The 14,511-nt window shown below is 68.4% G+C and overlaps 1 protein-coding gene across 2 annotated transcripts in view; it reads left to right on the top strand.

Moving 5' to 3' along the window:
• Positions 1 to 879: 879 nt before the first annotated feature.
• The window catches only part of AATK (apoptosis associated tyrosine kinase), a 31,297-nt gene continuing 17,665 nt past the window's right edge, over positions 880 to 14,511 (top strand). Inside the window, exon 1 of one of the 2 annotated variants that reach the window (XM_032321742.1) lies at positions 880 to 1,083. In XM_032321742.1, coding sequence (XP_032177633.1) covers positions 1,002 to 1,083 — 82 coding nt within the window. In that variant the 5' untranslated portion in view covers positions 880 to 1,001. The remainder of the gene's footprint in view (positions 1,084 to 14,511) is intronic. The other variant, XM_032321743.1, reaches the window with a different exon arrangement.

Here is a 14,511-nt window from a genome sequence, read left to right as displayed (position 1 = left end):
GAATGAATGGACGCATGAACCAGCGCGATCCGAGTTACGTAAAGCCCAGCTGCCCGCTACCCCGCAGCTCCCCAGCGCCACAGGGAGGAGGGGCGTTGGCCGCAGCACCCCACCCCGCCCCGCACCCCACGGGCCCCCCTGCAGCGGGCGCCGCAGCCGTGCAAGATGGCGCGGCCTGGGGGGGTGACGGTCGCCGGGTGCCCGGCGCCGCCGCGCCGCCCCAAACGCCCGGCGCGGTGCACTCCCTGCGGGGGCGACCGCCTCCTCCTCCCCGGTCGTCGCGGCGTGGCCCAGCGGGGGCGGCCGGTGCAAAACACCCCCCGCTCCCCCCCCGCGCGGGCGCCGCCCCAAGGGCGCGGGGCCGGACCCCGATCCGCCCCCGAAACCTGCGTGTGCGGGCCGCGTGCCAGGCCCGAGCCCCGTGCGCGTGGCCCCCCGCGCGCCTCCGGGCCCCCCTGCGCGCGCTTTCGTATTCCTCCTGCGTGCCACGGTGCCCACCCCCGCCTGTGCCGCCCTGGCCTCGCCCGCGTCGCGGGGCCCCCTCCTGCCTCCGCGCCCCCCAGCCTCCTCCCTCCCCCGCGTCCCCAGGTCTCCCATCCTGCGTCCCTCTGTCCCCCTGCCCCAGCCTCCGCGCCTCCCCCCTCCGCGCCGCCCGTCTCCGGGCGCGCCCCCCCCAGCCTCCCCCCTCCGCGCGTCTCCGGGCCCCCCCCAAGCCCGGGAGGGAGCCCCCCCTCGCCCCGCGCGCGCTCCCGCCGGTGTTTTCGGACTGCACCAGCCCCGGAGCCCCGCGGCGCCGCCTCGTCCACCGCCGCCGCCCGCGCCCGCACCGCCCCCGCCCCGGCCCGGCCCCCGCGCCCGCCCCGGGCCCGCGGCTGCGGCTGCTGCGGTGGGCGCTCGGCCGGCCGGCGGGCAGGGCGCGCTCCGCACCTGCGGCGGCCGCTCGGGCGATGGCGCGGCGCGGGCCGGGGCCCCGGGCGTCCTGAGCGCAGCGTCAGCCGGGGATGCCCGCCGCGCCGCCGGCCCCGGCCATGTCGTCGTCCTTCTTCAACCCCAGCTTCGCCTTCAGCTCGCACTTCGACCCCGGTGAGTCCGCTGGCCGCGCCCCTGGGCCAGCCCTCTGCCCAATGCGGCTGCCCCCCAGCCCCCCCCAGCCTGACGGGTGCCCCCCCAGTCCCCCCACTGCAGACATGATGCTTCCTGAGCCGCGGTTTCCTCTTTTGCATGGAAATTAACCCTTTCCCCACCCTGAGCAGAGCCCGGCAGGAGGAACCGCTGGCAGGCGGGAAGGACCCCTAGAGACCCCCAGCTCGGTGGAGGTGGGCAGGCCTTGGTGTTGGCGCGGCCCTGCTGAAGCCTCTGGTGGGGGGGTGGGCAGCGGAGGTGCAGGCCAGTCTCTTGGATGCCTCGGGCTCAGGTAACTGGGGCAGGAGGGCCTGCATTGGCCCCAGGTGTCCAGGGGAGGAGGTGGCCAGGACCAAGGGCCTCCTGGAAGGGGTGGGAGTGTGGCCTTTGGGTCCCAGGCCACCACAGCCCTTTGCCTGTCTGTGGTCTTGGTGCAGGAAGCCCCTCTCCAGGCTGGGAGCCAGTTCTCGGGAGCCCTGCCTGGCTACCCAGCAGCCTACATGGGGAGCTGGGATGAGGTGGCTGCCCACAGGACAGAGCCCACCGGGCAGAGGCTTGGAGGAGTTGGGCCTCAGTGGGTACCTAGGCCTCCCGGACAGCGGGAGAGGCCCAGGTGGCCGCATCTAGCTGGCCAGGGGGAACCTGGGGTCCGGCGCCTGGCTCGGCCAGACTGGTGGCGCCAGCCGCGTGTTTACCGGTGGCTGCCTGGCCTCCTGGCAGTGGTGGGCAGCTGCGGTGGCCACAGGGGCCGGGGGCGGCTAGAGGCCAGCGTCTGCTACCAGGAGGGGCTGGGCTTTCTTCCCCCGGTCCTGGCCCACTCTAGCCCTCCTCCACCAGCGTGGGAGGGGGTCCCTGCCCGGGGCCATGGCCCTGGGGCCAGAGTCCCACCCACATGTCACCGGAGCTCTGGCACAGGCTAATCCAGCCGAAACAAAGCCGGGAGCACATGTGACGGGCTCTCCGGGGTCTCCCCGCCTGGAGCCGGGCCCAGTGTGTGTGGCCATGCGCAGGGTCCCCTGGGCACGGCCCCATCTGAAGGCATTTGCTCCTGGGGGAATGGAGCTGACGTGAGGTCTGTCTGTTGGGTTTAGGGTGTGGGTGTCAGTCCCTCAGGAAACACTTGCCAGGCAGCAGAGTCCCAGGGCTGGGAGAGCATGCTGTCGCCGGGGGATGGCTCAGAGTCTGGGCAGCAGCAGCCCCAGCTGGCCCCGGGGGGCTGGAGAGCAGCAGCCCCAGGCCCGGAAAAGCTTTGGGGACCGGCATCCGGGCATCCAGGTGGCCCAGGGCCAGTGCTCCAGGCAGCCTGCCGGCTGGGAGGTGAGGGTCCAGCCTTAGGATGCGGCCTTGGAACTACTGGCAGGCGTGGGGTGTGTGTGTGTGTGTGTGTGCGCGTGCCGGGACTGGCCCTGGGATGGAGGCTGTCCCCCACGTCAGCCTCTTGCACTCTATGTGGAGCCCGGGCTGCCCTGCGGGGGGGCTCAGCACGCCCCTCCCTCCCCTGGGCTGTGTCCTGGGCACCCAACCCCTCCCCCACTCCAGAGAAGCAAGGGGCTTTGCGTGTCTCGCAAGTGTTTGCGTAAACAGCTGCCGTCCGTGTAATTACAACGTGTCGGTGCAGTGACTTACGGAGAAAGAAGCTGCCAGGAGCGCAAGGGGAGGTCTCCTTGGCGGCCCGGGAAGGGCAGAGCTGTGTCCCCCATGGGAGGGTCAGCCCTGGCTGGCGGCGGCGGGTACTGGGCCGGGGTGCAGGGCTCCGTGCTGGTCCCCACGTGGGTGCTGGTGAGAGCAAGCGTGGGGTCCCCGGCTTCCTGATGGACGCCCGGCATTCAGAGCCCCCTCCCACCCGCCGGAGTCTCCCGGACATGGTCTCGTCTATAAAAGGTGGCAGCGGCCAGCACCTCCCAGACCCTCATGCTGGTTAAGCGCCGGGGAGGCTTGGCCCTGCGTGAGCAAAGACTGTGCTGGAGGGGGCGGCGGGAAGACCCAGGGCTCTGTGGCGTCCCTCTGTCCCCGAAGTGGAGAGAAGGGGTTCTTTCGGAGGGCGGCGGGGGTGGGGTGGGGCGGACCCTGCTGGGGGCCACCAAGCCCAGAGGGCAGGGCAGACCCCTGTTGCCGGCCATCGGGAAGTTTATTTCTGTGACTGCCCCACAGTCAGGGGTGGAGAGAGAGGCCGGGCCCAGGCGGGGCGTCCTCACAAAGTCACCGGGCCCGGCCACAGTTCCTTCTTGGGATTCGGTGGTGGTCCCTTTTGCGGTGGGGACCGGGATGGTGGTGGTTACGTTGAGAAAGGGCCTGCGCTGGAGGCTCAAGTGAGGCCCGGGGCTGGGGGTTCTGCACCTACACCAGAAGCCAGCTGGGCCACCACCTGCTCTCAGATATGGGCAAAATTGGGGTGCCGCGAGGGGCAGGCTCGAGTGCGTGCTCTTGGGGCAACGTGGGCCGGTGCAGGCTGCTGTCGGACTCTTTCCCAGGATGTGAGGCTGTGCGGGGTTTCTTGGTGCCTCAGCTGCGCGACTGCAGTGCTGTGTGGCCTGGGGCTGAGTCCTTCATCTGTCTGAGACTCAGCCTCCCGTAGGCGACACCCCATTCTGGGGGACACCAGCTGGGCAAGGGGTGGGAGCCAAGAGCTGAGGGGTGCTGGGGCTGCCGTGGGATGGGTCGGGAGTGGTGGGGCCAGTCTGGGAGGAGGGGATGGTGTGGCCTCCAGGGAGTGGGGTCACCTCTCCTCCAGGAGTGTCCCAAGGCAGGGGACTGGCCAGGTGAAGCCTGAGGGACCTCAGTGGGTGCCGGGCGGGTGCAGAGCTCACTCAGGCTGCTGTGGTTTCTGGGAAGAACTCGGAGTCCCTGATCCTGGGGGGCCTGGAGCTGTTCAGGGGCTGCCTTCTGGCTCTGGCTACCCCGGGGATCCCCAGCAGTGGATACCGCCCCTCTCTGGTCACGTGGTCCTCTCTGTGCTGCCTCCGTTTCCTGACCTGTAAGGTGGGAGTCAGTGCAGTGCTCACCTCCGAGGGTCACGTGAGAGTCCCCAGGGTCTGTGGCCCTGTGAACAGAGCAGAGCGGATACTCGAGCCTCGGGGCCGCAGGGGACCGGATGGTGGGACTGGGAGTCCAGGGAAGCTCTCGGCACACCAGTGCCCCGTCCCCCCACCCACCAGGGGCTTGTGCTCTGCTGCTGCTTGTGCCTGTGCTCGGCCCAGGGCTGGACACGCCTCCATGGGGAGAGTGCCCCCGGGGCACTAGGGGGACAGGCTAGGAGCCCTGCTCCAGGGCGAATGCACCGTGGCCACAGTTCTCAGCCCCGGTGGCTTCTGCTCCCCGCCTGCTGCCGTGGGGCCTGGCTGGAGGCAGACGCTCCCCAGGAACCCCCAGACCCGCTCAGGCTCAAGGGTGCCAGAGCCGCCCCTCTGCCCAGTGTTGCTTCCTTTCCTTGTGCCCAGGAGGGGCTGGGGTGGGCCATGTCGTGCGGCCAGCGAGGGGAGGCGTGACCCTCTGGGCAGGGGGCCAGGGGAGGCCCTGCCTTCGCTTTGGGCACATTCTGCAGCCGGGCTCTGCCCTTCCCTCGGAGGGGCCGCTTCTCCCCCGAGGGCCCCGCACCCACACAAGCAGATACGCACCCAGGCTCACACACGCGAGGACACGTGTGAACACACACGAATGCACACAGCCCTCCGTGAGGAAATGTGACCCACACCTACATCTGCACACGCACACACCCCCCCGCAGATACCTGGAAACACACAAACGCTCTCACACACCTGTGCGCCTCACGTGCACACACACGCACACGCAGGTGACCTCGGTGTGTGCCCCCGCACACGATCTCTTCACGCAGCGGTGCACACCCCCCGTGGGCAGAGCTTGCTGCTTCAAACGTAGGGTCACCACCTTGGGGGGCGGAGGGGGCGTCTTGGACGAGTTCGCCCGAGTGTGGCCTCCTGATCCCCCGGCCGCCGGGGAACCTCTCACTCCGTCTATCAGGCCGAGCCTGGACTAGGGGCCTGGCCTGGACTCCGGTCCCTCCGAGGCCAGACCACCTCCCTGGCCTTAGGTGACCTTGAATCAGGCATGCCGGTGCCCCTGGCTTTCGTGTGTGGACTCTACTGCCACCTTGTCCATGGGGGTCCCACCCGTGAGGCCCACTCAGCCCCCGCCAGGACCCATTGCGCCCATGGCCCTGACCTCCCGGGTGTCACGCCCACAGTCCCGTTCCGCTGTTGACTTCTGCTGCCCTGGGGCCGGGGGTGGGGGCACGAAGGCTTCCTGGGTGGGGGTCCGGGCTGAGTGGAGAGCCACATTGTGCCTCACCCGCTTGGGCCCCCGCCCCCGCCCCTGCTCTCATTCTGACCTATGGACAGAGTCGTCTGTCCTAGTGGCTGGTCCTCTGCTGTCACCAGCTACAGAACCTTTCCCGGGGTGGGCTGGCCTGGCCCTGTCCCGGTGGTCACTGCCTTGGGGTGCACGCACTCCTCCGTTATCTGGGAGACTTCTCCGCCGACCCGCTCTTCCCCATCTCAGTGGGCGCCTGGATACACCACCGACCCCTGTAACCCCTGCCCAGCGGGGACCTTGTTTGGAAACAGTCTTTGTGGGTGTCGGGCGTCCAGATGACGTCCTGCCGTTCGGGGAGGGCCTGGGGCCCGTGGCTGAGGTCGTTACAGAAGAAAGCAGAGGGGTTCGGGGGAGCAGGAGGCCGCAGGGCGCCTCTAGAAGTGGGGAGAGGCCGGCAGGACCCAGAGGGAGGGAGGCCTTGATGGAGGGGTCCTGAGAGACCCCGCAGGGCTGTGGCTGACCCCCCAACTCGTGATTTGTTCCAGAGTCCCTCCCTGGGGGGTCCCGGCCTGCCTCACGCCCTCAGCCGGCCTCCCCTCTCCACTCATGCGGCCGCATCCCCCTGGAGGAGGCTTGGGAAGAGCATGAGGGAACCGATGTGCAGGCAGCCTGGGCACCAGCGCGTCCACGGGCCGGGCCTGCCTCTCGCACAGAATGGGCACCAGCAGGGCGGTGGCCTGAGGCCTCCCCGCCCCCGGCAGAGGAAGTGAGAGCAGGGGACGCTGGGCCGGAGCCAGTCCCCGGTGGTCGGTCTGGGCTATGTCCACGCCAAGCCCCTGGGTTCCTCCGCCAGGGCCGGGGCCGAGACAGGGCACCTGGGGGTCCGAAGGGGGGTTGGGGGCGTCTCCTGATGGTCACCCTGGGGTTAGATCAGCAGCCAGAGCCACGTGGGAGCAGCTGCCCAGAGCTGGGCACGTGCGGGTTTCTGGGAGGACGTGGGCCCCTGTCCCCCCACCAGCCCCGGGCGTGGTGGGGGCTTAGAGCCTCGAGGCCCCGGCCACGGCTCTGGCCCTGGCAGAGGAACCAGCCCCAGTGCAGGGGCTGGTTCTGGGCAGCCGAGGGGTTACTCACCTGTCACAGGTTGTGTGGGGTGGGGCAGTGTTTTCCCGGGGACTGGAGGACTGGGCGGGGACCCACAGGTCCCCCCACAGGATGCCGCCGGGCCTGTCCTTGATCACCCCTGGCGAGGCTGTGGTGCGCCTCCGCCTTCCCCACAAAGAGGGGCCGCGCAGCTGTCGCCCACCTGCTGGCCTGGGCACATGGCCTTGGGCAGCCCCGACAGCTGGCCCGGAGCTGGCCGAGGAGACGGCCAGCCCATCCTTGTGAGTCAGGCCAGGAGCGGGGGAGCCGGCGGCCCAGGCCCGGCCCCTACCGACGTCTCCCCTGTGCCGAGGGTGGCGTGGGGGATGGGCAGCAGAGTGGTGCCAAGGACACGGGCCCATGTCAGGGAGTCCTCCCTGGGCGGCCAGCTCCGGGGACAGGCCTGCTGGGCATCATGCCCCGTTCCTGCTGCACGACGGTTCTCAATGAACCTGAACAAGGGGCGCTACGGGTTGTGCTGCTGGGACCCCCTGGGCCGCCGGCCAGCCTCAGGCCCCAGTAGGAGGGGCGGGGCGGGGGTCGTCTGTAGAGGGATGCGGTGACTTTGCAGTGCCGGGCACCTGCTCTGGCAGCCTGGGGCTCTGGGTCCACCTGTGGTCCCCGGCAGGCAGCTGGGCTCTGCTGGTGGGGAGACCGGCCAGGGGTACCCCCCAGCCCCGGGAAGAAGGAATACGACTTCTCTGGGGGTGCGGCACCCGCTGCCTCACGCCGGATGGCCCTGGTGGGGTGGCGGGTCGCGGACCCCGCTCACTCCGCGGACAGTAACCCCCCAGGGGACACGGCGCGGAGCTTTCACGGCCCAGCTGTGGACGGTCCTCGCCTTCCGTCCCCCCTGCTCTGTGACGGTTTCGCTGAGATGTGGGTCGCGCTCCGAAGGACTCAGCCCTTCAAAGCTTCCGTGGCGTTTCTGGTCATTGCAGGTTGCGCAACCGTCACCACCAATTTTAGAACACACTCTGTCCCCGAGGACGAACCCCACGCGCCCTGCCAGTCCCACTCCGTTCCCGCCCCCCCAGCTCCCCCACGCATGGAGGGGTCGCCCCACGAGGGCACATCCTAGCAGCAAATTGTGCAACACGGGGTCTTTGCTGTCTCCCCGGGTTCGTGGGTCGGTGCTGGCTCCTGGAGCTCGCGGACTGGCTTCTCGCTGTGGCCGATCCAGGGCGCAGCTGCCGGACTGCCGGGTGCCTTCCTGGGGCCTTGTCGCCCGTGTGGCGATCTCGTCCATGAATGCCCCCTGAGCCTCTCTCTTATCCATTGGGGGGACAGATTATCTCCCTTATCTGCTGCGTACCCTGGGATCAAGCCCTTGGGCAGCTACGTGTGTCATGGCTCCTGGGCCAGTGCCGGGGGCCCCACTTTTCCTGATTCCCAGCTCCGTGATGCCCCTGGTTGCCCGACAGGCCACTGTGGGAGACGGCCCCGCTGGAGGCAGCAACGGCCACGCGTGGAGACCTTCCCTGTCTCCGTTCGTTGTTTCCAGAATGCTGGCTGTGAAGCCTTTGGGCCGTCGTGTTTATTCTGGGAAGAAGCCTGAAGCCTTCCTGGGAGGAGTCACCCCCCTACCCACTCCCCCCCCCCCCGCCCCCGCAAGACGCAGTCTCTGGCCCAGAGGCGCTCGGGCTTCTCAAAGCTGCTTGGCCTTGGAGGGAGCTGTCCCAGCCCTTTGGTGGGTCCCGCTCTCGGCAGGCAGAGCTGGGCTCCTCTTGCTGGGCCCACGGGTGTGAACCTGGCCTGAGCCGTGCTCCTGCCAACCCCTTTCCTTGCCAGCCTCACCCCAACTCTGCCCTGCACGGGGTCCAGGCAGAAACTTGGCACCAGGATGGTGCGAACTAGGGGGCCTGAGCAAATGTGAGCCTGGTGGCCATTTGGCCTCTTCCAAGCTGCTGTCCCCAGGGCCCCCCACCCTGGCCACGCTCAAGAGAGAGAGGACTCATCTCTCCAGCTCAGGTCGCTTGGGAGGACCCGGTGCCCAGCATGTCACGGCGGGTGCCGGGGAACGAAATGGTCAGGACTGTCTTCCCGAGGTGTTACCCACAGGCCCCCAGGGGGCATGGGGGCGCGGGATGTGTGCGTCTCCGCAGGACAGGTGGACGAGGCTGGGGCCAAGTGGGAGGAGCCAGTGTGTCCGTCAGAGGGGAATGGGAGGCAGCACCCTGGTAACCCGTTCTCAGCCAGATCCCCCAAGCCCCCCCGTCCCGGGACTGGCCAGAGGGCTGGGCCCCATGGTAGGAGGGTGAGCCTCTGGTGTCGGTGGGGCTGGCCAGGCCTGAGTTTTCTCCTGTGTCACTGGAAGACACGGAGGTTGCGGAACTTCCTTCCGTCCCTGTGTCTGTGACAAGCTGGCCTGACGCGGGGCGGGGCGGGAACAGCAGCTCAGCTGGCCCCAGAGTGGGGTCCTGGGGCGGAATCCTGATGGAACCCCTGAGGCCACCCCTGGACGGCCCCTTGCGTGCTGCTGAGAGCATGTCCATTGTGTGCGAGTGTGCGTGCCCACGCGCGCGACCGAGTGTGAGCACGTAGGAGGGCGTGGTGGCTGAGCTTGGTGGAGTGTGTGCACACGTGGACACGTGCGGAGTGAGCGAACGTCCGTGTATTTCGTGGCCGTGTGCGCGTGTCCACGTGTGCGTTTGAGCGCCAGTGCCTGGTGCGTGCCCCCCCTCCTCCAGAAGGAAGGCCCAGGCCCTCCTGACCCTGGGGAGTTAGAGCCCGCGGGCCCCCTCACGGGCTCCGGGGAGGTCCGAGGCCCGACTCCCAGGGAGAGCGGGCGGGGCTGACACCGGCTGCAACCACCGCCAGCTGCCCTCGGCGGGTCTGTGGTCCGGGCTCTGGGAAGGGCCCCCCCGCCCCCGCCTACCCCGTGAGGCGTGGTCCACCGCCGCAGCGCCCCAGCAGGCCCGGGGCACCTGGCAGGGGTGGCCTGGGTGGGCCTTGGAGCTGCGAGTCCTCATGGGGTCTGGTGGGCTCGAGGCCGTCGCTCAGGCTCGCGCCTCAGCTGGCGGTCGTCCTGGGACACTCGCGCCCTCCCTCTCAGCCCCACCCCCCGTCCCCGGGGTGCAACCCTGTCCCCCACCCTCTGTCCTGCACACAGCAGGCGGCGCCCTCGTCTGTCTGGCCGGTGAGCAGACTGGCCTCGGGGCCCCAGAGGTGTGGGAGGCTCTGGGGAGGGGGCAGTGGGGCCCAGTCTCCCCACCCAGGCGCCCTGCGGGCCTCTCTTACCTGGGGGGGGTGGAGCCCGGGCAGCTGCGGGTGTGAGGTCGGGCTGGGCCCTGGCCCCGAGTCAGTTTCTGAGGTGGGGAGGCCTCCGTTTCCCCGCTGGGCTGTGGTCCGATGAGCCGGTGGTGGTCCGGGACGGCTCAGGATACAGCAGCAGCCCCTGGGCGGGGGGTGAGTCCTGCAGGTGTGGCTTTCGCCCTGGGAGGCCGGGGCGGGGGGAGGTGGGCGTGCTGGCGCCTGGGGACCAGAAGCCAGTGTGTCTGAGCCCGCGTTTATGGGCCCACGTCCTCCAGCCGCTGCTCCGGCCCCACACGGGAGCCTCCCTTACGGACGAGTTGGGGCCCCGTTGTAGTCCTTGGTCTGTCCTCTCACGCGTGGGGCTGGCCTCTGAGAGTTGGGGGAAGCCAGGACGCAGAGGGGTCTGGGTCCTGCGTGCGAGGCGCCCGGCCACACGAGTCCCAAGCCCGGTGGAGGGCCGCGGTGTCCCTGCTCGGGACGCCCCTCCTTTTGGAATGAACGTCCAGGTCTGGGCCCACGGACAAGCCTTGTGGAGAGCCTCTGCCCCCCAGGCCCCCCAGCCCCGGGTCTGTCTGCGGTGTGGCCTCCCTCTGCTTGCCCCGGGAACCCCAGAATCCTGCCAAATCCTGCGGTTTGCTCGGCGGGGGGCTGGGAGGTGGGAGCGTCAGGGCCACACAGTGGGACACTCTGGGCACCTCTGGGACCTCGGCCCCGACAGCCCAGGCACACGGGCCACCGCCCCCAGTGCTGTTCTCTGGCCTGATCCCCTTAACTCGGCAGAATGCCCCCTGGCCGAGGGTCTTTCCTGGGCAGGACCCTGTTGGCGTCACCAGGCAGGTATGGGGGCCAGCAGGCCGGTGCCAGGGTTCCTCAATGCCTGGCCAAGACCCCGCCCAGGACTGCCGCTGACCCTGGAGCCCAAGTCCCCGTGGGCTGGGCTGCTGGGCCACCTCCAGGAAGGAGCCCTGGGCTCACCGACTGGGCCGTGCTGGGGCCCCTCCCGGAGGAGTGAGCCCCCCATGGTGTGGCAGCCGGAGCATCTGGCCGCGACGGGCAGGACTTTCTGCGGTGGACATGGCCGCCGTCCCAGGGAGGTTTGGGCAGCGCCCCGAGGGGACGGGGTGAGAAGGGGGGCTGTGGGCACCCCATGAAAGAGGAGTGAGCCGGCTGGGGCTGGGGGTCGGCCAGGGCTGGCCTGCTCTGACCCGGCCTCCGAGGCATCACAGGGCTCGCGTCGCGCTTTCTTAAGCTGAAGTGAACCACGGCAGAGGGAACAACGGGGCACTGAGTGCGTTCCCAGTCCCAGAACATTCTCCTCACCCCGTAAAGACCCAGGGAGCCACGCGTACCCCTCCCCACCCCAGCCTCGGGCAGCCGCGCCCCTGACCCCCCACACCAGTGCAGCCGCCCAGCGTGGCCTGCCGTGGCCGCCACTTTTCAGAGCGTGACTCGTGGAGGACGAGGCTCCCTACTCCGCTTCCTCGCTCACGTCCCGTTAGACAAATCGTGGCCACCGTAGTGGGTCAGACGGCACACTTGTCGTTCAGAGCAGCTGCCTGGGGCACGGCAGGGTGCGGCCCCTCTGAGCGACCCTGGGGAACCCGAGGCCCCTGGTGTCGAGGCCGGAGGTCTTGACCTGGCCCCGCCCTTGCTCTGTCCAAGCGGTTCGAGTGTCTCAGGCGCCGGCGTGTGCCCTCAGGCTGAAGGGACAGGGAGGGGAGTGGCCAGACTCTGGGCGAGTGGGGTTCGCGTGCGGGGCTCTCAGGCCGTGCCGGGGGTGGTGCTTTAGAAGGTGGCTCCGGCCGAGGGTGAGGAAGGGCAGGGCGGCTCCAGACCCCTGAAGTGGGGCAGCGTCCTGGCTGCGCTGGTGGTGGTCAGTGGCCTGGGAAGGGCTGGATGTGGGAGACAAGAGGGGTCTGGGGCATGGGGTGTCTGGTTCACGGAGTGGCCGGCACGGGGCCGGGGAAAGGTCTGTGATGCTCAGGCTCACCGGAGGGAAGGGCCGGGCCCAGAGGGCTGTGGGGGTCTGGGGCCCCGGACTTAGTGCCAGAATCATGATGGGGTCAGGAAGGGGGTGGAGGCCCAGCCTCGGCCCCCTTGGGGTTGGGGAGGAGGGTCCAGGTCAGGCCAGCGGGGTGGGTGCTGAGAGGGGCCGTGCTGGATCTGCCCCAGGGCCCAGAAGGCGGCCCAGCCCACTGTCCTTCCTGCCGCTGGAATCAGGGCCAAAGCCCAAGTCCCCGGGTGGTGGGAGCCAGGGTTGCTGCCTCTTCTCCTGCCTCCTCCTCTCCTGTGTCCCCACCGCGTCCCCGGGGAGACCTCAGTGACCTCCGGCTAGGTGACTCCCCGGGATGGGGTTAGAGGGGGGTGGGGGTGAGGCCCCAGGACTCGCTGACGCCGGGGCGTTATTCTGTGTGTGCTGGGGCCGTGCGGGTCTTAAAGAGGGAGCGGCGGTCATTGTGTAAAATTAGGCACGTTTGATTCGAGGTGCACCGCACGCTTACCGTAGGGCATCGGAGCGTGGACGACCAGGGGAACTGTGCGTCCAGACAGGCACTGCTCTGCTCTGAGATCTTTTCTCTCACGTGGTTTTTGTTTGTTAACATGGTTGTGACTCGGATTCGTCCACGGTAAACGGTTTTGCAATCCTGCCTGTTCCTTCCAACCTCGTCGAGGTAGACCCGAAGCAGAGGGTGGGGTGGGGGAAGGCAGGGGGGGGGGCCTGTCCAGCAGACTCTGTGCCCAGCGTGGAGCCCAACGTGGGGCTCGATCTCCCAACCCTGAGACCATGACCTGAGCCGAAATCAAGAGTTGGTTTCGCCCAACGGACGGCACCACCAGGCGCCCCTAAGCCGTGCACGGTCATGCCCTTTGGGGGACTTTGTGCATATGTTCGGGGTCCCCCCAACAAGGCCGTGGCCCCATAGTCCCGTAACTGACGCTTCGTGCCCAAACACATCCTCGGGGCCTTTCTTCTGAGTAGCACGACCTCGAGCTGTCCTTGTTTAAAGCTTCTCCTTTAGTTCACTTTCACAGCTTCTTGGCAGGTGTGTCAGAATTTCTTGTCATCCTTCCTCTGCGGGGGGCCCGTTCGGGCTGTTTCTGTTACAAGTGTCACCAGGACGCGCATCTCCATGAGGGGCTTCGGTCTGTGCTGGTAACGCTCGTTCCCGGCTTCGCTCTTGCTCTGGGTTTGGGGGTCCTCCGGGTCAGTGTCTTGGGGTAAATTCCCAGACGAGGCGTCCCTTGGCCTACGGGCAGGCCGACCCAACGGGCGGGTCTGCGGTGGCTCTCCGGCTTTCCCGTCGCTGCTGGGACGCTGTGTGGGGTTGGGGGGCTGGGGCAGGGGCTGGCGTTGGGGTCGGGCTCCTTTGACGTCTGGTGCGGGCTTCTTTAGTTGGCTTGTTTCTGGTGGGGGTCCTTAAGGTGCTTTTCTTATTCTTTGCTGACGGTGGGTCCCCTGCGGTTGGGGCAGCGTCTTCCAGTGTGTGTTTTGTGAACCTTTATCCTGGCGCACGGTGTGCCTTTCACCTGGGCCAGCGCCGAGCGCACGTTTTCACGGAGCCGAACCCGTTGGCATTTTGCGGTTCCTCCATCGCTCTGAGCGTGAGCTTTCTTCTCCAGGAACAAACCTGCCTTCGACCCGTTTTCTTCTGCGCTGCTGTGATTTGCCTTCGACTCAGTCTGAGGTTCCTCTGCTGAGCGGCCAGGCGGCTGTTCCCCTGCCGGCCCGTCACCAGTTCTCGGAGGCCCTGGGGGCCCCTGGCGTCCCGTGTCCTCCAGGCGACACGGAATGTGCCCCTTTCTCACACGGGATCAGCTCCAGGCCGGGGCCTGCCCTCTGCCCCGTGTGGCTTCCTTCACGGAGGACAGCTTCCTAGGGTCACAGGACAGGTGCTTGGAGAGGACACGGGCGGGGGCTGACCCTGTCCCATGACAGCGCCCCCCGGACACCACTCACCTGACGGCAGGCACGAGTCACATTTCCTTTTATGGGACGCCCAGCCCAGGCTCTGGCTCTGTTCTGAGCTGTGCCCCGCACTCCTCTCGTACGCCCAGCCCAGGCTCCGGCTCTGTTCTGAGCTGTGCCCCGCACTCCTCTCGTACGCCCAGCCCAGGCTCCGGCTCTGTTCTGAGCTGTGCCCCGCACTCCTCTCGTACGCCCAGCCCAGGCTCCGGCTCTGTTCTGAGCTGTGCCCCGCACTCCTCTCGTACGCCCAGCCCAGGCTCCGGCTCTGTTCTGAGCTGTGCCCCGCACTCCTCTCGTACGCCCAGCCCAGGCTCCGGCTCTGTTCTGAGCTGTGCCCCGCACTCCTCTCGTACGCCCAGCCCAGGCTCCGGCTCTGTTCTGAGCTGGGCCCCGCACTCCTCTCGTACGCCCAGCCCAGGCTCCGGCTCTGTTCTGAGCTGTGCCCCGCACTCCTCTCGTACGCCCAGCCCAGGCTCCGGCTCTGTTCTGAGCTGTGCCCCGCACTCCTCTCGTACGCCCAGCCCAGGCTCCGGCTCTGTTCTGAGCTGTGCCCCACACTCCTCTTGCTCCGGCTCCCTGGAGACCCTCCATCCCCTTTGCAAACTGGCCGGGAGAGCTCGGTACACAGCAGGTGCCCAGTAAGTGTGCGGTACTGTTCCTAAAGGTGGCGGTGGGGTTTTACAGAACGCCGTACCTCGCCTGGAGATGACCGGCTGTGCCGGGCTGCCCGGCCACAGAGGAGGCGACCCTCTCCGGTG

Source organism: Mustela erminea, chromosome 18, assembly GCF_009829155.1.
Source record: "Mustela erminea isolate mMusErm1 chromosome 18, mMusErm1.Pri, whole genome shotgun sequence".
Lineage (NCBI taxonomy): Eukaryota > Metazoa > Chordata > Mammalia > Carnivora > Mustelidae > Mustela > Mustela erminea.
Note: the sequence above shows the minus strand (reverse complement) of the source record. Positions and strands in the feature narration are given on the sequence as shown.